General features: G+C 43.1%; 2 protein-coding genes across 2 annotated transcripts; one reads left to right on the top strand and one right to left on the bottom strand.

The window, feature by feature from the left end:
* Positions 1–5,865, top strand: prss35 (serine protease 35). The gene is made up of 2 exons (XM_068730070.1): positions 1–209; positions 3,309–5,865. The coding sequence occupies exon 2, from the start codon at positions 3,328–3,330 to the stop codon at positions 4,600–4,602; it is 1,275 nt and encodes a 424-aa protein (XP_068586171.1). The 5' UTR covers positions 1–209; positions 3,309–3,327; the 3' UTR covers positions 4,603–5,865.
* Positions 5,866–6,972: 1,107 nt separating this feature from the next.
* Positions 6,973–17,855, bottom strand: snap91a (synaptosome associated protein 91a). The gene is made up of 12 exons (XM_068730029.1): positions 16,468–17,855; positions 16,100–16,168; positions 15,600–15,725; positions 14,387–14,458; positions 13,374–13,586; positions 11,100–11,282; positions 10,987–11,005; positions 10,535–10,625; positions 10,090–10,170; positions 9,817–9,936; positions 9,619–9,698; positions 6,973–8,967 (listed from the first exon to the last, which is right to left on the bottom strand). The coding sequence occupies exons 1-11, from the start codon at positions 16,547–16,549 to the stop codon at positions 9,627–9,629; spliced, it is 1,128 nt and encodes a 375-aa protein (XP_068586130.1). The 5' UTR covers positions 16,550–17,855; the 3' UTR covers positions 6,973–8,967; positions 9,619–9,626.
* Positions 17,856–24,535: the final 6,680 nt, after the last annotated feature.

Raw genomic sequence — 24,535 nt, forward strand, 5'->3', positions numbered from 1 at the left:
AGCGGAGCGTCCCGGCTGCGACTCTCTCTCTCTCTCTCTCTCTCTCAGCAGAAGCAATGAGGAGAAGGGAGCCGTCACCCCGCTGATACCAGGACGTCTGGGATGCAGTAACACCCGTGTGTTGTCTACTGGGATCATATTTGTATATTTCTAGGGAAAACAAACAATACATTGCGGATTTGGCATATCCATCAATCGGATGCAAGCAGGTAGGAAGCCTTTGTCATTTTTTTGTTTGCTTTAGTTATTGCAATCTCTTGATTGAACCCTGGGGGAAGTGTGCTCTTTATTTGTTTATTTATGTATTATTTATTCTTTAGTTTATTCCATATGTTTATGTTTTTAGTTTTGTAATAGCTTTCTTTCTGTTTGGATTGTTGCTTATTTTCTTTGTGGATGCACTTTGTCCCCCCCCAGGAATTTCATCAGATTGTCATGCACAATATTTCTTTTTTATATCTATATTTTGAGAGATGTTTATGTTATTATTACTGATTTTTGATTGACTTTTTTCAATCCCTGAATCAGAAATACTTTTATAGACAGTTTGCCTAAGTTGCTTTGCAATTAATATCGTCCCTATTCTTTCATGTACAGTATGCTATGCTGTAACAGATGTGGAATTACAGCTGTGGTTTCTTTAGATTGGATTGGATATCTAATTTAGTAGGGAATTCATTTGCATTACATTGCCAATAGTGATATTTTGTTATTTCTGGAATGAGGAGAGACTCGGCTTTGATATTTACAAAAATTTTTTGAATTGTGTTTAAATTGGACTTCTTTTTTTGGCACATTATTATTAAGAGCTGACACTAAGAACTGTCTTTTCCTGTGCTTGTCACACTGGAAACTCTGTGCCTGAGATGAAGACGTTATGTAAACACGTCTAAATGAATGAAACTAATTTCTTTTTTAATTAAACGTGACAATAGAAGTTCATCCATGCTTCTTGAGTTGGAGATGGACACTTGCGCATATAAATAGCGCCATCCTTTGGTCACTCTTGTCTCCTGGGTGCCTCTATCTTGTGGGATGGAGAGGGGGCACAGCTTCTTGTTCAGCTGACTGCAGTGGAAAAATTGTTGAAATGAGCGCTTTCTGTGACCGAGAGCCATCATGGCAGCGTATCAGTTTCCACTCTATGCTGAATATAATTGCAGGCTCTCTTAGATTTGTGTTATGTCTGAGTCTGGCGGGGGGAGTGTGAAGCTGAACAGAAACTTAGGGTCAGTTTTGTATTCTCATTTATTGAGGCTGTTTTTACTGCTCTTGTGGGCTTGTATTTTATCACCGTCTGCTTGGGGCTGTTTAGATGTTGGCCACTGGGTATGTTTTATTAGACTACGTGGTAAACTTAAGCCGAAAGGTCTCCTTTGCAGTTGGATGACGATGCACTTTCTGGCAAAACAAACCTGGAATGAAAAGGGTATTCTCGGTAGTTTCAAGTGGGCAGTATCTCTGCAGAGGATGATGATGCATCGATATGGTCCACAGGTGATGCTGCATGGAGCTTTTGCCAAAGCAGGCATAGCCTCATTTTCACGCTGCACTTATATCTCATTGATAAGGAATGTGTGGTTGTGGACCCCCTGAACTATATAAGCTCCGGCTGGAGTCCCCAGATGGTCATTCTGTCTGTCACACACCATCTAGCTTCGTTAAAAATACAATCACCGTGACTTCTGTTTGAAATCTACTGTTGGAGTTGCACTCCTGCCGAGGAGGGCAACCAAATGATTTCTTCTCCTGTGTGACTTCATCTCCGGGCTCCCCTACCCTGTAGTTAAGTGATGGTCTGCTGAATGTATTAAAGCTTTATCAGGGTTATTGGCGGCATCACGCACGTACAGTAGAAGCATGAACCAGCAGGCTGTCTGCGGTCCACGCAGCCTTTATGTTTGATGTCATTTGAGTGCACGACGAGGAATAGAGTGGAGCTAAGGAAACCAGATATGGTCATTACTGAAGGAGAAGGTTAACCATTGTGGCAAACCTCCAAGCCACTGTCTCAGCCCATTCAGGGGATCAGGGTTCATCCTCTCCTCCTCGCTGCCCGCAGCCTCCAGCAAGACTCAAGAGGACATTAATCTCCTCTCAACCACACAGCTAATGTTTTATGTGTTTCACGGAGAAAACTATTTCTTTACATACATAATGGCGACGAGTAGGAATGCTCTTTTGAGAAAATCTTGGCAATAATGAGTATGTTGTGCTGTCACACAACAGATGTCTCTAATATTCTGGGCTACTCTGCCTCCCTGTGGCCATACATGGATCTGTGTTCATATTTTCTCGACCTGGAGGCCTCAACATCTCAGCTCAGGGGAGTCTGAGTTTTCCCACATGTTGCATTTGTGTAAAACTTGTTAAAGATTCCAAAGAAGAAGCGTTGTATGCCCTGTACGTCTAGTACTTAAGCAAGTATCACAGAATCATCAGTGTCACAAGCATAATCAAAAGCTTTTTTGCGAACGTGACGTGAAAACTGTTGCAGATTGTTGAGCTGGCGAGCTGGTATTTTAAGGAAGAGAAGGAAACAGTTCAAATAAGCAAAAGGCTGCAGAAGCGGCATCATAATGTCAATGAATTATAAAAGATGGGGCAATGGCATGCTGAACTGTCGCTTAAAAAAAGAGTCTGATGATGGCGCTAGAGGAAATGTCAGATGGTGCCCAAAGTGATTATAAAAGAGGGATAAAGATGTGTGCCATTAAATGTCAGTCCATTCAATAGATGTTAAGACATTTCACTCAAAACTATAAACCCCATGGTGGCGCTTTCTAAGGGACAGCAAAATGATTGGGGTTCATCCTCTGGGAACCATGGATGTGTATCAAATGTATTGGCAATCTATTTCATATTAGTACTAGTACATATGGTGATATTTCCTGGATAAAGGTGGTGGTGGTGGTGGAGCGAGATGAAAAGTTAGGGGTTCACTTAAGTCAGTAAGGTTCATCCTCTGGGCACACCGAGTACCTGTACTAAATGTTATGGCAATCCATCCTGTAGTTGACCAGACATGTCGCTTAGAAAACTTAAGCATACCTTAATGCTCTAATCTTAAACCTCATGTTGGTGCAAGAGGAAAAGTTAGGGCTCACTTGTTTTCACATTCATGTACAATATTTCAAGTAGATCTATCCGATAGTTGTTGAGATATTTCATTCTGGACCAAAGTGGTAGACCGACCGAACATCTAACATTGGCAGAGCCATGCTACTGCGTTTAAACTTCATCTTTGAGTCTTTCCACCTCTATTACACTCTGTCCCTAAGTCTTCCTCTCTACTCTTTATATTCCAGAGCCAGGCCCAACTTAACAATGGGCCCCATACCCCTGCGTGTGCTGCTCCCGGTGACGGTGCTGGCTGTGGTGGTGGCTGTAGCTGCTGAGGGCAATGCAGTGGACGACGAGTACACCTGGCCACAGTGGAAGGTGCCCCTGGTAAGGAAAAGACGCACTGTGCCTCTAAGCAGCCCAAACTTTTCAGCCCATCCTCAGCCGGAGCTGAGCGGGACCTGTGGGATCGAGTGTCAGCGTCGCCTCCCCGCCACCTCTCTGGACGACCTGGAGCAGTTCCTGTCCTACGAGACGGTTTACGAGAACGGCACTCGCACGTATACCTCAGTCTCCGTGCAGGGCCTCAATGAGGTGACTGCCTGGTCCGGGAACATCTCGTCCAGGTCCCGGCAAAAGCGCGAGGTGTACGGCACGGATACCCGCTTCACCATCTCAGATAAGCAGTTCTCCACCAAATATCCTTTCTCCACCTCCGTGAAGATCTCCACAGGATGCTCCGGGGTTCTCGTGTCGCCTAAACATGTGCTGACCGCTGCCCACTGCATCCACGACGGGAAGGATTATCTAGATGGGGTGCAGAAGCTGCGCGTTGGTATTCTGAAGGAGAAGTCCAGACGTGGGAAAGGAGGCAAAGGGAGAGGAGGGCGAGGAAAGGGCAAAAGGAGAAAGGGGGACAAGGATAAAGAGGAAGTGCAAGAAATGGAAGATAATGGAGGGAAAGGGGACCGTAAAGGGAAAGGGAAAGGTAGAAAGAGCAGGAGTCGGCGAAGTGCGGAATCAGGGAAACCTTCGTTTAAGTGGACCGGGGTGAAGAAGACCCAGGTGCCTAAGGGCTGGTTCAAAGGTGTGTCTGACGGACTGGCTGCGGATTATGACTATGCTGTTTTGGAGCTGAAGAAAGCGCCAAAGGTCAAGCACATGGATCTGGGTGTTATCCCCTCGGTCAAGAAGCTCCCAGCCGGGAGGATCCACTTCTCTGGCTTCGATGATGACCGCCCTGGCAACCTGGTGTACCGGTTCTGCTCTGTCTCTGAGGAGTCCAACGACTTGTTGTACCAGTACTGCGACGCCAAGCCCGGCTCCAGCGGCTCTGGGATCTACATCCGCCTCAAAGAGCCTGGCGAGAAGAAGTGGACGAGGAAGATCATTGGGGTTTTCTCCGGTCACCAGTGGGTGGATGTAAACGGGAACGGGATGCAGCAGGATTACAACGTGGCGGTGAGGATAACACCTCTCAAATATGCCCAGATCTGCTATTGGGTCCATGGGGACTCGAGTGAGTGCCAGGTAGCCTAAGGAAAACACAGGATCCCCCCCTTAAACCAGCACCTCTCTCTACACAAGGGACACCCTACCTACCCCCCGCCCCCCCCACCAGGGACCCCGGCGACTGCCTTTCCTCTTCCTGCCTTCCTTTTACCTTCTGTGCCTCCCAGGGACTCCTGCTACACTGATCTACACACACACACACACACACACACACACACACACACACACACACACACACACACACACACACACACACACACACACACACAAACGCACACAGCCATGCAGACTCAGTGTTGACATCAACAAGAACTTGTCAGCGCATCAAGAGAACTGTGGCCCTTCAGCTTTTCTAATTTATTTGCTTAAAAAAAAAACAACCAAGAAAAAAATATGTATTGTATGTATTTAAGATCGTTCAGATCTGCCGTTTTGCTTCCTATTTTGGCTCTATTTTTTTTCAAGATTTGACCTTTTTTGGATACGATGTTGGAAGAGTGTATATTCAAATGTTTGTGAGCGAATCCCCTGGTACATTCATCTTAAATTCCAACTAGGCTTTGTATGGAGAGACTTGCATTTTCAAGTTTCTCTCCACCACTGTAAAGATGGCTTTGACAAAAGACCCAGAAGAAATTTATGTAACTTTTGTTTTACAAATGAACTATATAGAGCTATTGAGATAATTGGTTTTACAAACATTTTGAATTGATGGAACTGGTGTTTTGCATTGTGTATATCTAGACATGTTTTTTTTACAACTACCTTTTAAGAAAAGAGAAAGGGTCCTCGTGAATCCTGGATAGAATTGTTTTCCGATTTGTGAGTCACACCATCTTTTCTCTGTTCTAGCAACGCAGTGAAATGTGGTTTCATTGTTGTGCACATAATTATATCGGTGCTTATCCAGAAGACGTGGTGCTAATTTATGGAATTGTAAACTTTTTTTTGGGGGGGGGGCAGGGAGACTTCTCAGAATATATTTTGATAGCCCAGTACTGTAACGATGTATTTCATGTGAGGCGACATATTGGGGTTGTGTTAAGATGGGGACTGAACCATTTAATGATTTACTTGAGCTGTTGAGATTTCTCTAATTCTAAGGGTTAAATGAGATTACCGAGGCAATATTGTTATAAAATAACAAATCTAAATCTGGCATGTGATATTTTTGACCTTTCAAGTTGATCTTTATGTTCCAAAAATTCATGCGAGTATCCTTTTGAATACCAAATACCTGAAATCAATGATGCCGATTGAAGACTACCAACCATTAAACCAAGATTACTACTTTTGTGTGTGTGTGTTTGTGATGCTCCTGATTACAAAGAACCATGTCCGCTATTATACACTGGTCTGTGGACAACAGGTGTTGTGAGACCACTACTTATAACAGTAACTGTACCATTTAATTAACTGCTCAACTCACAAAAACGTACTTACTCAACAACAACTAATGCATGTTAATAAGTCAAACTACTGAACTGCATGGCTTCATTATTTTTGCTGGGGGCAAAATGTACTGTTGGGCCCGTTTCGACACATCTGACTTCTGGCCTGATGCGCATTATGTATGTACCCTACTGCCTCAATTTTCCCATTGAAGATTCACTAATCAATATTTTCTATACATTTAATGTAAAAGATGTCATCTACGAGCAATGAACTCTTTGGCCTCATTGCTCTGTCCGGTACCAAATTGCAGGCAGACAAAGTTGGCAGCTAGCTGGTGCACATAGTGGAGCATTTAGCAGATAAAGAGAGACACTTCTCTCAGGTGATGAAGACCAAATAGAGAGCGAAGGAGAGTGAATATTGGATGTAGTCAGCTGGACAGAAAGTGTTGCTCTGTATGTAAATAAACATCTGCTTGCTAGCAAGTTAGCCACATCAACTTTCTAAGGTGATAATATGTACATTTTGTCAAAGTGGTCAAAAACCGATGTTTAGTACAGTCTACACAGCAGACTATACATGGCAGCTTCCTAATGCCCCCTGATCCCCAGACACAAACAGTACACTTATGCTGGTTTTCTTTGGTAATTGTGTTTTGGTCATTTGAGTTAAAACAACTGTATATAGGGAATCTGGATTTTGACACAAGGCCCTTCTATGGGTAGAAATGCAGGATCTGCATTAATTCAGTGCATGGTGTGAATTCCAAAATTCAGAATTAATGAAGTGTCCAAAAACCAAATTACAAGCAATGCACCTGGAGGGATTTTTGGGCCCCTCAGGGTCTGGGGCCTTCGGCATTCGCCCGCTTTACCAAGCTGGTAATAAGGCCTTGGTCATGAACGTACTGTTGATGTGTCGGGATTTAACTTTATGACATACAGCTTCAAACTGACACGTTTAAAATCTGTGTGATATGGAAGAAAAGAAGTCCTCATCATGGGCAGTTCAAGCCGTCATTGAATTTATTGCACCTCAAAGGGCTTACATGCACTGGGGCGGGCCATCGTAAATAAAATGAATTTACAACTAAACAAAAAATACAATTTGAATAATTCAGTCATGAAAAATGTTAATAGTATGCCATCATTTTCTCTGAATGGTGTCAGATTCTCAAGACCGATCGCTCAATCAGTCCACTGAAAAGACGACAGGCTTTACGTTAGTCTGGATTACAGCACAGGACCGGGGCCCCTGGTGTTACACAGCAGCTGTCCACATGCATATCAACACATCCATTTCATTGTTAGTCTGCGGGGAACAGAGGAGCTTTGTGTTACGATGCTTTTGGGGACAAGATCATGAACTAGACGGACTAGTGGCATCCTCCTGTGGCCACTGTGCTGCTCAACTGACAATGGGCCAAAAGGTCAGCAAAGATCAAACGAACAACTTGAACAAAAAATATGTTCAGACAGAAATCAAATATATTGCATTTTTTCAGGTGAATTACAATATTGTCAAAGCAGCATTGCAGGCATACGCGCTGTCACTTGGCCCGTCACGTCCCACAGCAATGGCTGCAATAGGTTCGTACAGTATCATGGAACTTTAAAGGTACCCTGTGGAGTTCAGTCCTTAGGCCCCTTTTTGTGTGTAAACAATGTAGCTTTCAAAGTTTTTCAAAAAATTGGCTTTTCAAATGTCTCAATGACGCACCCAAAAGCTTATTTGGTGAGGAACAGTGAGTGTAAACTTTGTTTGTTTAGCAAAAGCTGGACCTGACTGCTACTAAAGTCCTTTCTACTGGAGGTTGGTTGTCTGCTATTCTTTGAAATCTTTCGATTTGATCTGTCTGAACATAGAGTTTAGTATGGCAATGGAATAATCTCCTACTCTAAATACAAAAGGGAATCATACTGACCTGGTCGTAGTTATAATGAAAGCACAGGCAACAGACACATCCACGTGGGTAGAGTCACAACCGCAGGCAGAAACATGTACAGTTATACTGAGGGACAGTTTGAGTTTACCTCTCTGACGAATAACTAAAGCATTTTCTCTGGGAGTTAGTTGTAAGATATGTTCTTTAATAGCGATGCCAGCAAATATATCGACAGCAGTTTGAGGACGATTATTCTAACGGAAACAGAACATGTAAATGTAACACGGGACAAATAAAGAAACATACAAAAATAAGCCACAAGTAAAAAAAAAAAAAAAAAAAAAGAACAAAATGAAAAGGATCACTTGCTGGTCTGGTATGATTCAGAAGCCCATGGAAGTTGTTTCTTAATATACAGTAATTATGTAGCGGTAGACATATTTGTTTCCAAATACTTTCAAAAGATGACGGGAAATAGAAGGATACTCACACGACTTCTTACAATTTCATGTCAGATTCACATTTATATTTCTCTTCAACAGACATACAGAATAGAGATTAGTCCTCGCCAGAGAAATCTATGTACATCAACGAGGACCTTTCTGTAAACAACACACAACAGGTTTCTCCAAAGAAATCTACCGGGGCTTTGTTCACCACTCTTATCCAATCAGAGTGGGACAAAGAAGAGCTCCTCCCCCTTTATAAGGAGGCGGGGGACACATATGGGGGGGGTGGGGCTTAGGACACCAAAGCACATCCATCTTCAACTCAACACTGGAAAGAAACCTAAACACACACGCCTTCACTTTCGTTCACTTACTTTTGTGGACTTTTTTTTTTTGTCTGGGTTTTGAGTGATTTTCTTTAGACAAAAGATTAGAACATCTACATAAGCACACGCTTGTATTTTTTTTTCTTCTCATATATATATATATATGTAATCCGCTATGGTTCACTTTCACAGTTTGTGCTACGACATCACACAGGAGAAGGGTGGGGTGTTGATGGGCGGGGTGGAGATAAGAGGCTCTTATAGTCGCTGAACATCCTGAGATGTCGACAGACACCAGGTAAAAGGTGAGAGGGTCCTGCTCCAGAGAAGAAAGCAGCTGCAAGACAGGAAATAGAGAACATTTCAACATAAGAGTCAGACACATTTTAAATAATGCAAAGCTGACAGACAGTGATTTTGTTTTTATCACGTTTTTTCTATGAATACTGATGTTTGTATGGTATGTGTTAAGATTTTTTTTAAAAGGGGTTCAAGCACTCCACGCACACTCAACATGGTCCCTTAAAAGTCCAGTGTGTGAGATCTGGTGTCATCTAGCTGTGAGGTTGCAGACTACAACCAACAGAAACTTTTCTTGTGTGCGTGCAGGAGAACTACAATCAAATCGCCAAAGTCCCTTTCTAGAGCCAAGTGCTTGGTTTGTCCATTCTGGGCTACTGTAGAAACATGGCGGCCGGCTGCGTGAAGCGGTCACTACTCTATGTGTAGATAAAAAACGGCTCATTCTAACGTAACGAAAACAGGATTCTTAGTTTTAGGTAATTATACACTAAAGAGAACATACTTAATAATATCATATTCCATTTCTGCCAATAGATCTCCCTAAATCCTTCACACTGTACCGTTAATTAGTAGCCAATGACCCACTGAAGTCTAAATAGTTCTGAGACTGTTCACTTCAAATATTCCTACTATTCCTACTATTACTACAATTTACTATACTGCGTGTACTGGTCCGCGCTCCCACCTGGGGCGTTATAAGAAGTCTTTGAGGTCGAGATCTGCCAAAGGGTCCTTTGGCTTCTTGGGGCTCTGGCTTGGAGGAATCTGAGAAAAATAAGAACAAAAACTTACAGCATCTTTTTACAATAACAAGAATCTTCCTGAAATGAAGTATAAATTGATCGATTATTCACTGAGGGCTTCACTATGGGTGGTTTGTTACCGGTGCTCCTGGTGCAGCGGCTCCGGGTGAAGCTCGGGGAGGTCTCATGATGGGCTGTCCCATCATAGGCTGCCCCATCATGGGCTGCATCATGGGAGCTCCAGGCCCTCCTGCAGGAGGCTGGAAACACAGGGATAACACAGTAGACGTTTAAGGGCTATGCAGATTCATCATCATCTGCCATCACAGTGATCTAACGGTTAATCCTGCTGATTAAAAACTGATAAACGGTTAAATTCTAGAGAACTTTTCTATGCATGAACTGAAGCTCACCATGCCAAAGCCAGGCTGTGCGCTCATTGGCGGCACCATGGCTGCTACTGGGGCCCCAGGAGCTCCAGGGGTGGCACCAGCCTAGAGAGACACACGGAGAAGAGCCAGTGTGAATTCCAATGGTTGCAATAGTGAAAGAACTTTTCCTTTGCCATCTTTATCTTTGTTGTTTGTGGTGTCTGGAGAAATAAATGGTCTGCATCAATATAGCTCCTCTCATTCACCCATGCAGCGATGGAGAAGGCGGAGCTGCCATGCAAGGTCCTGGCCTATCGGGAGCAGCTTCAGGGTTCAGTGTCAGCGCTCAAGTACACTTCGTCACGCAGAGCCGGGGATCGAACCCCTCTTCTGCCTGAGCCACAGCCACGCCTTGTTCGCAGCAAAACTTCTTTATGGATGAAGTGTGATGTCATGGCTGGGGGCGTGGTGCCGATGCTGTTCTTACCATGGGGGCTCCTGGTGTAGCCCAGCTTGTGGGAGCTACATGTGGCATCCAGTTGGCCCCTCCTGTCAGCTTCTTCTCACTCTGTGGGTCCCTAATGAGAATCAAACACAGGATACACCTCAGGCTCTACTGTGCTGTTCATCGGTCTGCGACTGCAGAAAATCTGTTAGATAAGACTTCAATTTTTTCTCCAAAGAAATCCTAACGAAATCAAACTACTGCTGTCACATTCATCACATATTATTCCCTCCTATAGTATCTATGTAGATGTGGAAGACTTTGCTTGGGTTAGATGCAAACTAAAAAGTAAACAGCTCATTTGATAAAATATGGTCCAAAAATGAAATAAAATTGAAGGCATGATTTTATTTTATTTTTTGGCCTAGTTTAAAGCTTGATCAGCCTTGAGCGTGTTGCATTTATAGAAGTTACATCTTTAAACACACACTTACTTTTTCTTTACTCCAAGGTCTGAAAAGAAAAAAGAAAGAAGAACCAGTTACATTTCTATTTAATTAGGAAATATGAATGACTGAACTCCAGACAAACTGCAGCTGCAGTCTACCTCCAATCAGGTTGGCCAATGACGAGTCCAGGTCTCCTCCGACAGCTTTCGTCGGAGGAGCAGCTGCAATCCCTCCCGCTGCGACAGGAGTTCCAATGCTTCCTGCTGTACTACCAGCAGTGCTGCCGCCGGTGCTCTGGGGTGTTATGGAAGGCATCAGCAAGTCGCCTAATCCATCAAACACTGGAGAGGGGGGGGGGGGGGGGGGGGGGGGGGGAATGACGGGACATCAGAGAGACAACACCGATTACAAACCTGCAAATCCCTAATCTAGTTATAATACGGGCAGATGTGAGACCAGTCAGTACAGTGAAGGGGACAATCCAGCTGTGACAGCATCAGTAGTCAGCTGTGCACCGCATGCACAATGCAGGACTGCACTGTAAATATATTTGAGCATTCAAAAGGGACGTAATTACAGCAACTGCACTCACTTGGTCAGTTGCACAGCCAGTTTACATAGTCGCATCTCAGGGACTTAAACTGGCTGATTTTGGAATAAAGCACTGGTTTTGAACCAGGTGTCATCAAGACCACAGAGTTCACAGGTTTCCATTCCTAATAGCCTCTACAGAAGCTGAGGGTGTTTTCACTAAGGCAGTGGCCTTCAACCTTGTCTGACGTTCCCCCAAAGCCCATACAGACAACCCGTTATCAACACCACCTGCCATGTTCCAAATACATTCATCTGAATTGATTTTAAACTGGATGTTATTGAACACAATGGATTATAGCAATGTCTTCATACAGTATAATTAAAAATGTCTGTCAATGTTTAGGTCTGTTTGGTCAAGTTTGTATTTTAATTAACACTACTGGGATTGTCAGAAGCTGAATATTTCAACCAATTCTGATTTTTATCTATACCCTAACTATTTACACCGTTTAATACTTTAAGCTAACAATTTACACCATTAATCCATCACATTTAGCTACCTATTTCAACGTTGAAACTACTTTAAGCTACTACTTCAACTGTTTATCATTAGCCCACTTTAAGCTATCATTTCAACTGTTAATCAAGAACTTTTAGCTAGCTTCTATTTCAACAACTTGTCATTACTTTTAGATAACAGTTTCAACATTGCTTTTAGCCAACTACTTATCAATTACGTTTAGCTAACTACTTCAACTGTTTATCCATTACTTTTAGCTAACTACTTATCATTACTTTAAGGTATATTTCAACTGTTATTCTCGAACTTTTAGCTAGCTTCTATTTCAACAGTTTATCCATTACGTTTAGCTAACTAGTTAGCCATTACTTTTAGCTAACTATTTATTAGGCTTCACACAGGGCCGAATTAACAAGCTTCCACCACTGAAAGTTCAGTGTAGCAGAACTACTAGCCTCTAACCACTAAGGTTTCACGTTCTATAAACACATTAAAAGTACATCTTTTATGTTTCTGACCTCCGAAGTAACCAAGGAACAAGACTTTTTATTACAGTGTGAGGCTGTTTGATGGGCCACTTGTAATAATATATAAAAACCTGCAGACTCTACTGCAGACCTGGGCCTTGATGGCATGTGGTTACCATAAAAGCCACTGCTCTACAAGACCAAGGGCAAGAAAACAACAATACAGTCGGCCTTGTCTCATGCAGGAGACAATCGGGGGTCATACTGCAACATGCAAAGATGCAGAAGGGAAGACATGTCCAAACTGCACATGCTGCAACGCGCTGCCGGGTGGAACTCACCGGTTACAGATTAGAAGAAGCAAGCAATGACCCAGCAGAGTGGAGGGGGTGTGGATAGTGGTGAAGTAGGACATTTAATGAAGCAGAAGATAAAACGTGTGTAGCAGAAACAACAAATAAGACAGAAAGAAAGAAAGAAAGAAAAAGAAAGATTGCAGAGAGGTGGTGGGGGGAGCAGGAGGTGGAGAAAGCACAGCATTTGTGAAAGTGTGAGAAGTACAAGAGTAGAGATTGAGAGACAAAAAAGAAAAATCATTGCGAGAAAGGCAACAGCGCCGAGGAGTTAAGCAGTCAGCAGAAACAACCGTTGGACGTATGTGGAGGACAGTGACAGCAGCACATCAGTGAGTCATTCATGCAGTAGTCAGGCTCTCAGCAGGAAGAGTTAACTAGGTCATGGTTAAGGTAGCTCAGTTTTAATGAGCCAGAGCAGATTCATGTGCATCAAGCAGGTGACCTGTGCAAATATGAACAAAATACTCATTGAGATTCTCTAGTATTTCAGAAGGCATGACAATGAGACAAATTACCAAAATGAAAACAGAACATAAACCATCATAATCCACTTACTTGAAGCATCAAAGCCACCAGAGGGCGCCGGTGTGGTGGTTGCGGGATCCTGTGCAGCTGGTACTATTGGTACCACAGCAGGTACAGGCGGCGCTGGAGAGGGGAGGGAGCCCAGAGCATCAAAGCCCGACTCCAAGAGGTCGTTCGGCATGGGAGCCAAGGCTGGAGCCAGAGCTGGGGCAGTAGTGGGAGCCAGGGTGGGGGACATCAGGCCTAAGGGGGGTAACAGACAGGACTGTGATATGTAGCACTGTTTTCTGACTCACCCTAATTCCACGAGGAGCACATATTAAATATGATTACTGTCACAACAGATGGCAAACGAGACGTCTCAGGAAGCAAAATGAAATTTTGGTTGTCCTGGTGGGCAAAGCCGGACACTGCTGCAGCAAATAGTATCAGCACACGGCACAGAGAGACAGAATATAAGACAAGCACCTTACTAAAACAGTTAAAACACCAGATCTTATTAAGAACAATAAGTGGAATTCATGATATGTATTACAGTATCAGAGCAGGACACAGTTAAGTATGCAAAAAGAAAATAGATACTAAATATTGAAACTAATAAATATATATATATATATTTGTGTTGCGTGTGTTGAAAACATCATATTGTTCAACCATCAAAGATAAAAAAACTAAAAGTCATGTTTGTGACTCATTCATGAACTATTGCAGTTCAGTAACAGAAATGAGATGAGATGACTTGAAATTGGCTTTGACATCCGTAGGAAGTTGTGTTGAACAGACATTTTGCAGACATTTCCAAATGAGTCCAAATCCACTTTGGAACTGCTGTGTAATAAAAATGTAACCAGCCCTGCCAAGTCTGCGCCATTATTCATTTGACAAATGCAACTCCGTCATTACTTCCTGCTTAATTTCTTAATCAGCGTAAAACGTTTCCGTCAGCCGTTTGCCAGCACGAAAACGTCTTATCAAAATGCTCTGGTCCCTTCAGAATTTCTAATTCAACCATAATTTCCCTAACAATATCAGAGGAGACCCACCTCCCAGCAGATCGTCTCCAGGCCCTCCAGGAGCAGAGCTCTGCGTCTCCTCCACAGGACTGCCGAAGGAGTCTGCAGGGCCGTCCGGTTATCCACAACGCAGCATGCAGGGCAGAAAGGGGTGAGAGAGGTCAGCCCTGGACCACACACTGGGACACAATGTAGGAGACAAGATTATCTTCATAACACAAAACTATGACTGAAGAGGAAAAAAAAAGGGAACAAAGATGTCAAATGAAATTAAGAAAAAAGAAAGCTTAGTGTAGCTGGAGATAGATTTCCGGTTGACGACATATACTGTATGCACGTAAGGCACAGCTGGTGCTTAGGAGAGTCTCTCTCTTATTGTTATTATCATTACTGTGGCTTTACACCCCACCCTCCTGTTCCATAACCCACAACATCCTTTGTTTTAATCAATGAGAGCAGCGCAAGTTTTTCAGGCGGTGTCCTATATTTTTCCTATAATAATGGTTTAGCAAGAAAATCAGAAAGATGTAATCTGAATCATTTTAACAGATCATAGAGCAAGAAAATCATCCCAATCTATTCCTGATTTATGCCCAATATATTGCCATATCTTTCTGATAATTCCCATCGTTCCCAAAATAAAGAAGGTGAAAAAAAGGTCCAAAACATTTCTGTGTGTAACACATTTCACCGTGATCCCACGATGATATTTCACCAAAAAAAACAAAGATGCCAACCTCATGGTGGATTCAAGGACTCATCCACTGGGAAGCATGACTATCTGTACAAAATATGTGCCAATCCATCCAGTAGGTGTTGAGATATTCCGTGAGTGGACCGACTGACTGACAGCCAGCCCGACGTTAACGTACCTAGAGCCATGCCACGCTAAAATCCTCACGAAAAGATTAACGCCTCTTGTTTATACTCCAGTACGCTAAATTTTCAGCAAAAAAACACTGAAAAAAACCTCACTTCAGCGGAGACACACACACAAACACACAATAATTATTTTGGTAATGTAACTGGTGGTCTACTGCTGAGTACTGCAATATAGTCCGCTGAATAGTCTAAGGTGAAATTAGTTTAACACCTAGAGCCTATCACCACATCTGGACACTATCGGCCCCACTGGTACAAACATTCACTGTATTAACTGAGAAATGAAAAACACATTCGTAGCACATGTTGCTTGTAAAGAGATGTGTGTGTGTGTGTATGTGTGTGTGTGGAGGTACAGTACCCAGCAGGTCAATGACAGGTGCTGGCTCTGCTTTGAGAGGAGAGGAGTCCTCTGGGGTGGAGGCTGCACTGAGAGCAGCGACGGGAGCAGCGGCGGGAGCGTCGGCAGCTGGAGAGTCAAATGAGTCTGAACGGAGAGACGGGCAGAGACAGAAGCAGTAAAGGATTAAATTACTCTCCAGTCTATGTGACTACATTGATCAGTGACAGCTGTATTTCTAAGGGGAGAATGCTTTGCTCATGAACTTTTATGGCCGTTCTAAAAGGCTTGCAGACATGCAGAGACGAGGCAGGCATCCCTGCATCTCAACTGTGTATCCACAACCTCGAAGCGTGCACCGTTTCGGTACAGGACTGGTGTGCATGTGCATGCGGACACCAGCACCATGCACAAAAAAAATAAAATAAAAAAATGTCATGATAAGTTGAGGCCGGCTGCACACTTCGTGAAAGAAGGAAGGGAAAACAGTGATGCAGTAAAGAAAAAGCAGCTTAACTCACCGGTCACAATGTCTCCAACCGGAGTCGGCTCGGGCAAAGGAGAAGGCCCGCGTGAAACAGCAGGGAGGTCTAAGTGACCAGCGCAAGCGTGAGGCAGAATACGAGAAAGAAGGAAACCACGGAGGTTTGGGAGCAAAGAAAAGTGTTAGCGTGGCAGGTAGAAAGACAGCGTAGATAGAAAGCAGCCACAAGGACAGTCCAAGACTTGACGAGTGGGTTACATGCACAGTTCTCATACCACTATGGGGGACAAACCAAGACGTGTGGGGAAGGGAAAAAATAAAACAGTCGACAGAGGAGTGGACGTATGGAAACCAGAAGAGATGAAGAGGTTCCACACACAGAGAAATGGATATCGACTCCTGTACCTGCACCAAAAAGGTCTACGCTAGGAGTGGTAGCGGCTTTGGATTCTGTGGTAGGGCTTTGCTCAGGCATAGAATCAAACATATCTAAGAACAAGGACACACAATCATATGTACATTCAGATTTCAAGTCCAGTGCATACAGAGTGATGAGTTAAGAAGAGAGAGATGAGGGAAAGCAGAGAGAGAGTAGCAGATAGTTTGATTATTAAACGGGGTAAGTTGCTGTGTATCTATTCAGTGCAATGCAAAATGAAACAGTGCAAAAGTTAAAAGGGTATATTGCTAAATTTCAGCATGAAGATTTCCCCGTTTGCTTCTGTGAATTTTGAGAGTTCTCATTTTCCCAATCTCCAACATGTTTAGTGAACAAGGCTAAAAGAGGCTGTATGCAGGAACCGCGGTGATTTGACTAAATGTTAACGTTAGCATTCTAACATGCTCACAGTGACTGAGCTAAAATGCTAATGTTTAGCAAGTAATATTTACCAGGTTCATTTCACGAGCCTGTTAGCATGCTAACATTAGCAAATTAGCACTAAACACAAAGTACAGTTGAGGCCAAAAACCACAGTTTGTACGAATTCAAATTTGACCTGATGGTGCTGAATGCAAAGTGAGATGATTCATCCCCTGGGGAACATGAACACCTGCACAAGTTTGACGACAATCAATCCAACAGTTGCTGAAATGCTTCAGTCTTGACCAAAGTGGTGGAACGACTACGACTACAACGTGGCTGGAAACGCATATAAATATGTCCATCCATCCATCATCTATGCACACTTATTCTGTGCAGGGTCACAGGGGGCTGGATCCCATCCTAGCTCACACTGGGCATACATGGATTCTGACATTGAGCAATATTCCCTTTTAACCTCAAGTGCATAAGCTAAAATAAAGCATTCTCAGCAGTCAGTATCTAAAACATTGGTCACAAGCAGGAGAAGAAAACTATTTTCTCTCCTAGATTTGGCAGTCTGTTTGTTAGTATTTGGTTAATCATCAAAACAAGTTGAGCAACCTCCATTTTTATCCCTAGAGGCCAAATTAAAACTGCGATTTTGGTCCAAAACAATAAATAACTAATGGATAACTGTAAAACTGCATACAAAATTGATTTGATTGTGGATTTTATAAACATACATTTTTGCAGAGGAGGTCAAGATGCTTGATTAACTTGATAAAATGATCTGTATCTCAAGGAAAGGCATTATGGAAAATAAAAAAAACAAACAAATCTGAAATGTAGGGACTGGGCAGGATCATTGCCACTACTGTCATCATCATCACTAGCAAGAGCAACACAGTCATCATCATTATCAAAACCTACATCATCATCACCATCGTCATAATGCAGGGCAAAGCAGTGAGAGGCATAATGAGAGCGAGAGGACTTTACCACCAAAGATATCTAGAGTCGGAGCGGCTGCAGACTCTGTGGTGGTGGTGTCGGTGGTGGTGGTGGTGGTGGTGGTGGAAGAAGGGGTGGGGGCAGCGGGGGCAGCGATGGGGGCGACGATGGTCGGCGCCTCAATAGAGGTGGGAGGGGTGACGCTGGTGGCATCTGTATCGGTGGGCATCATGGCGAACAGGTCCAGCTCTTGAGCAATGGCCCCACTCCCCTCCGTCGTAGCGAAGGGGTCTTCAGGAAGAGCAGCAGGGGGGTGGTGTTGATTGATGGGTTGGGGGGGGGGGTTATGATTAGAGAAGAAGGGAAGGGGATGGTGAGTGGATGAGGAAGAGGAAGGGGGGGGGGGGTTGAGGGTTTGTTAAAGCAACAAACACTGTAAAAAGCATATTTGTGAGGCGAGACGCCTCTGAAGCTCCAAACCAGGTTTAGATATACAACGAAAGTAAACCAAGCACACGGCATCCAACAGCAGACAGTGGTGAAGCATCTCTTCAGGAACTATATCTGACTACAGATGGTCGTGTAGAACAACTTTTGGTTGACTGGTTCATTGGCCGATTTGTTTTTTAATTTAATTTAACACCCAGATAATCCATGGGTCCCGGGTAGATTGTTGGCATTGGGCTGCTAACATTCAATAAAAATGGCCGACCACATACTTTGAAGAGTAGAGATCTTGCACCTAATAAAAGTGATTAAAGAAACTGCTTTCTACTTGGTTCAACTACTCAGAGACGGTGACCTGTGGCGATGCGTCTTTCTCTTTGAGAATATTACAGCGCTTCCATTCGGGCTATTAAAAATAGCTAAATCCAGTGTTAGCTAGTTTGCATTCACCAAGGCAACAATTAAAATAATGTTGCCTGTACTAAAAAGCTGTTTACATAGTCGCCATTCATAGTCACTTGACTACTTCCTTTTTTCTTTTTCTTTTTTACCAAAAGGTTTGACTGTGTATTAAAGCTGAATAACAGAAAGCGAGTTGTGCTTCAAGCTAAATGCTAAATTCAGCATGTGGACATCACATTTACTATGCTAACATGCTGACGTTCAACGTCTCAGTTGAGACTGCTAGCATGCTAACATTAGCTAATAATCACAAAAAGCAAAGTACAGCTGAGGTTGATGCCATTAGTTTTGAAATTCAAATTTCGAACTTATGGCGGGGCAACATGAAAAGTCAGGGACTCACCAAAGTCAGTAGGATTCATCCTCTGGTGACCATGCATGTCTGTACAAATGTATTTGGCAGAGATTTCATGAAGCACCGGAGATGTAGGGAACACATGGTTCACTTAAGAGCCTACATGTATACTCTCATCACTGAAAAGGTTAGTTGACCAAAAGGAAACGTTTTCCTGGTGTTTGCTTTCTACACCGATTAATACTGGAGGTCAAGTTTGGGAGCAGAATAAAGTAAATGGCGAGGCATGTTAAATAAATTACAACTTAGATTGCTCCGGTCATTGTCCTGCTACATATATAAGGCAAAAGTGAGAGACTAAATAGCTATTAAAAAAAAAGAAAGAAAAAAAGCTTGACAATGATTAATATAATCATCATTATAATCACCAGGTATCAGGTATCAAAACAAATGGTATTCATTCTTGGACTACCGTACAGTTAATTGCTGCTCTGTGCTTTTTACTGCAGTATTCAGTGGTTGAATATTAGGAGGAGAAGAGTATTTGAGATGAGGGAGGAGAGGGTTTATGACTGGGGCATTAAAGCAGGATTTGGGGTGAGACAGTAGTCGCTGAGGGGACATGTTCATTCTACTGTCTCCTATGGAAGCAGAAGCAGCTTTGGTATAATAAAAGCAACAGCTTTCATATTCACACACACACACACACACACACACACACACACACACACACACACACACACACAAGAAGTCGTTTTGTCACCCACCAGATCCACCAAAAGCATCGGCAGCGGGGCCCGCGGCCACGGCGGCAGGACCGTCTCCTGGGGAAGGTGCAAACGCATCTAGGGTATTGCAGACGAAAACAGCCGGAACGCAAAACAACATAACACCCGACAGACACATGGATGTAAAGAACGAAAGATGAGTAAACAGATGGAATGAACAGGGAAACAGAAATGAGAGGTCAGCATCAGGAAAAAGTAGAGAATACAAGAAATATGCAGCCCAGGTTACTGCAGCGGAAGATCTGATTGGAGCAGCAGTCGCGTGTTGAGCTTTTTTGAAGGGCTGCATAATGCTGCATTCAGTGAGTGCACCACCTGTGCGGGTTTTGTGAAATGAGGCAAGTTGTCACAAGTTACTTGTACTTTGTGACAAGAGGGAGAATGTCAAGTTCAGGGATGGACGAGGCAAAAGGCTCTCTTTGACAAAGAAACTCAATCGTCTCTTTTCAGCTGATACTTTTCGAATGCTAGGGTTGAGGTTAACATTATGAAGCCAAAATTTAATTAAATAAAATCCAGCGACTCATCTTCTTGACATATTTATGAAACTGTTAGTAGGTCATTAGGGGAGAACCATTAAGGGTGATGAATAAAAAAAAGGCAAAACGCTACAAATCCCCAAAATACAATGTCATAATAGCAGATTAATTACAGTGCAGTGGGTTTATTGAGCCGCGCGAGATTATGACAAAACACTCCGGTGAATGTTTGTAACTTGTTAATGTCAAAACTCATTAGCGTTTGTAATTTTTTTTGTTGCAACTGTGCAGCCTTGAATAAACCCAGAGAAAAGCAAGTAATCCACAATACGGGCTCATATTTTTGGGATGTGCCACAAATGGTACACAGTTCGCTCTGTGCTCAACGCCGTGCTTGACGGTATGTCAGCAGGTTAGTGTGCATGGTTGCAACAAAGCATGATGTCATTAGAAAACGGTGAGGATAGAAAACCATTGCATTTGAGTCACAGCTGAAAAACACCCGGCAATCTTTGAAAAGCTCAGAAGGTCATTCAAAAAACGCTTATTGCTGTTCTGAAGATATTTCCAGAATTCTTGAAGACTAAATGAAAAAATATTGCACTGCCTAATAAAAAAAAGTGCACCTCTTTTGGTGTTTATCTTTTGTGTGTGTTTTGAAAAAAGACCAAGGACATATGTCATGTACTGAATGACTGCATAGAAATATATTCTATATACTTGAGAAACGCATTAAAAACACTTTTTCATCGAGCACCAGACAAAAATTCATTCTTTAAGGTTTCTGGAAATTCTGTCAAACAACAGTATGTGTTCTCAAACAACACTCTGATTTGTTCAAAGACTGTAATAATCTTTTTTTTGAAAATCAGATTGTTCAGCTCCGTGGCTCAAATATAATGGTAATGCATGAGGGGGCACACTGGGGCTATGGTGCCATCTGCTTACTAAAATAATAGTAATAATGTACATTTACATACATATTTCTAGCAGGATTCTTATGTTGCATCAAATATATCACATTGCAGACATCTCATAAATGTGTAATCTGATGGGAGAAAAGCCTGGAGACTTTTTGTGGTTTAGGGAGTGATAATCTAACCCTAATCCTTTAAGTACCAACTTCATACAAAAGTAAACTAATCTGTAAAAAACAATATATGTTGTAGACAAGCAGGCAGGCTGCCATGCTGGGTATCCTGGTCTACATTCTGTCTTGGACCAGACTGACCTCCGAAAAGGTCCATGTCAGCGGCTGAGGCGGGGGCGGGAGCGGAGACGGGCAGCGAGGCGGGCGCCGGTGCGGCTGCAGCGGGAGCGGCTTTGGGCGCGGGAGGTGCAGGGGCAGCAGCCGCTACATCGGCAGCATCAGACTCTCCCTCCTCTAGGAGAGCTTCAGAGGCTTCATCAGTGGCAGGCGGTGCTGCTATGTGGAGAAACCGCGTAATCCGAACGCCACGACCCAGTCACAACCCACGAAAGAGAGGAATAGGACAAGAGGGGGGGAAAAAAAGAGATAGGGAGGAAGACGGCAGTGTGAAAAATGAAAAAAAAAAGAAAATAGTGAAAATAGCTTGACGCAAAGACATGGAGAACGTCAGGTAGAAAGTCAGGAGAAAATCAAATGCCAGAGTACTCACCCTCTGCCAAGAGATCTGCACAACAGACAGACAGACAGAGAGACAGGTGAAAGAGAATGAATGATTTTAAACTATAGAAATGCACTGATGAAATTTAGACATATTTCATTTGCAAGCTGCCCACATTATAGAGAACGAGTCAGGGAAAAAAAAAAAGCACACATGGGCCGATGGTTAAGCCCAATAAAGCTAAAAGCTCCTTAATTTACTTTAGAGTACAGTTGGACTGTGGCCATCTTCAGGCTATCAGTGGAGATGTGGGGCTAAACAGAGAACATGCCAAAGAGCAACAGCAGCTTTAGAATGGAAACTGCTCTGCTATTCAAACCACAGCATCCAATAAAAGGCATCACTGAGGGTACCACTCCTTTACGTGGTCATTTCAAAAGACCACAGTTCGATTGTTTCAGCTCATTTACTACAAGTTGAACTTGCAAAAGCAAACTTTTTAGATTTTTTTTTTTATCTTCTAAGTAGCATTTGGTTTCCATTAATTTGACTGTGATATAAAAATCGCTCTGCAGGGACCTCAATCTAGGGAAACTTTGGAAAATGGTCATCAAGTAAAAAGGTTTGTAGTTAACGGAATGAAACATTGTATGGAATTTAAGTGTGCCACATTTGGCATATTTTTTTTGTAAATACATTCAACTTTAGGCCACTCAATATCTATTTTCAGCCCCAGAAAATTGCTAAACTGCAGAAGAAGAAGCTGCAATCGCATGTCCTGCTAACTAGCTTAATACAGAGCTTCTTCTGAATCCAACATGTCATTATCGTAATACATTTTGTGAGTAACAGGCGACATTTGATCAAATTAACCCTGTTTACATCCAACACATCCACTGTGTAGTAACATTATTTCCCCACTGAGTGTTACCTGGTCTGGGATGCTAAAAGCATTTTCTCTCGTAACGTTTAAATTGAAAACATAGTGTTTGAAAACACAAACAAGTATGGAAAAGAATCATCAAAAAGTCAGCTGGAACCAATTCATTGAGTTAACGTTAGCGTTGTCTAATTAGTCAGCTACAGCTTAAATCTACCACTGCTATCACTACTGCAGATGTGTGTGCAGCAACACCAACTAAGAGGGCCGGGGCCTTAACAACCAGGTTGTGACGGAGCAGAAAGTTCTCACCTCCCCATCCAGTCATGGAGGAAGTCGCTGCTGCGCCCTTTGCTGATGAGGCCATGGGGTCCAGATCCAACAAGAAGCCATCATCAAGGGCACTAAACACAAAGAAAGAGAACAAGAGAGGGCTGCTGACAGAGGCAATCCATTTCTAATGCAATATTGATGCTCTGATATTAATGCAGCTCAGTCCGAAACCATTTGTAATGTTCTTGAGTGACTCTTACTTGCTGGTAGGGGTGGCGGTGATGGTGGGGGCCGGCGCGGTGGGGGTGACAGAGGGCGGAGGAGGTTTGGCAGGTGGCCCGGGGCGAGCGGGGGGCCCGCCGCCGGGAGTGGGAGGCGCACGCCTGGCCGGTGCGACGGCGACAGCGGCAGCGGCCGCTGCCGGCGAGCTGTTGTTGGCCGTCGCATCCTGCTGCAGAGAAAGGAAACCTCGTTTACACGGCGCACAACGCGGTTATGTAAGCTGATGCGATTCAACACATGACTTCACAATGAATCACTTCCTGTCTGTAGTAGAAACTGTGGAAAGTCAAAGTACCCTCACTCTGCAAAGATCTCAATAACTGTGCTTTTGACATTGAAAAGTGCAATACATAAGTAAAGACCGCTAGATTATGATTATCATGAAATGTAGCTTACCTTAGTGGGCGACCTGCAAAAACAATGATAGCACATGAGTTAAAGAGTTTAATGATGAATGCTGAAACATAATGGCTGTTACTGAGATGGGAGGCAAAGTGACAGCTTAACTATCACTTTGGTGTTTTTCAGGCAGCCAGCATTCCAAAGCAATTACATTCAGTACACATCTGCTATTAATGGACCCACGCTGCACTGCTGAGCAACAGCATCTCGGCCTCTGCTCCTCCTCAACAAAGCTTCGCTTTTAAACATTGCAGGCAGAAAGTGAGAGCTGAATGTTTCTGAACGGCATGCGTCTAAAGCTTTTGTAAAAGTCAGGGCCGATTGTGCAGTAAGATGATTACAAAAGGTGAATGTGTTAGTAGTGGCATCAGCTAAAAAGGCTCGTCATTGTACTGTATGCCAATGACAACGGTGATGCACAGTGTGTAGGGTCACGAAATGTGAGAAACACGTTAAAAAGAAAAAAGTGTTTTCTATAGAAAAGCTTCCTGAGCAAAATTGTAGTTCGCAACAATACAAATGTCAGTCGTTTGCTCAGATGTCATTTCTATAGACTCACTGACAACTGGGGAACAAAAAAGTATTTATCAATACATACAATGGTATGAATATTATTGAATTCCTTTTCTCGTTGACAGAGAATACTTACTTATCCTCTCTGAGTTGAGTAAAGACAGAGGAAATGACACGTTAGAGGAGTAACAAATAGAGCAGTCACTGCAGTAACACAAAGATGAAACCGTCAACAAACCCAGGTGCATGCTGGACTGCCAAGCTAACGTGAGCCAAAATCCCAACAGATATGTCTTTCAGCATGACA

Source organism: Cebidichthys violaceus, unplaced genomic scaffold (assembly GCF_023349555.1).
Source record: "Cebidichthys violaceus isolate CVI_PGR_0920_01 unplaced genomic scaffold, fCebVio1.0.p SCAF_49, whole genome shotgun sequence".
Lineage (NCBI taxonomy): Eukaryota > Metazoa > Chordata > Actinopteri > Perciformes > Stichaeidae > Cebidichthys > Cebidichthys violaceus.

Excerpts from the sequence above, each read along its gene's own strand:
- prss35 (XM_068730070.1), top strand. The coding sequence starts at position 3,328 with ATGGGCCCCATACCCCTGCGTGTGCTGCTCCCGGTGACGGTGCTGGCT.
- snap91a (XM_068730029.1), bottom strand. The coding sequence starts at position 16,549 with ATGTTTGATTCTATGCCTGAGCAAAGCCCTACCACAGAATCCAAAGCC. Across the intron at positions 16,169-16,467 it reads CGTAGACCTTTTTGGTGCAG|ACCTCCCTGCTGTTTCACGC; the intron begins GTACAGGAGTCG and ends CTGGTCACTTAG. Across the intron at positions 10,171-10,534 it reads CTACACCAGGAGCCCCCATG|GCTGGTGCCACCCCTGGAGC; the intron begins GTAAGAACAGCA and ends GTGTCTCTCTAG.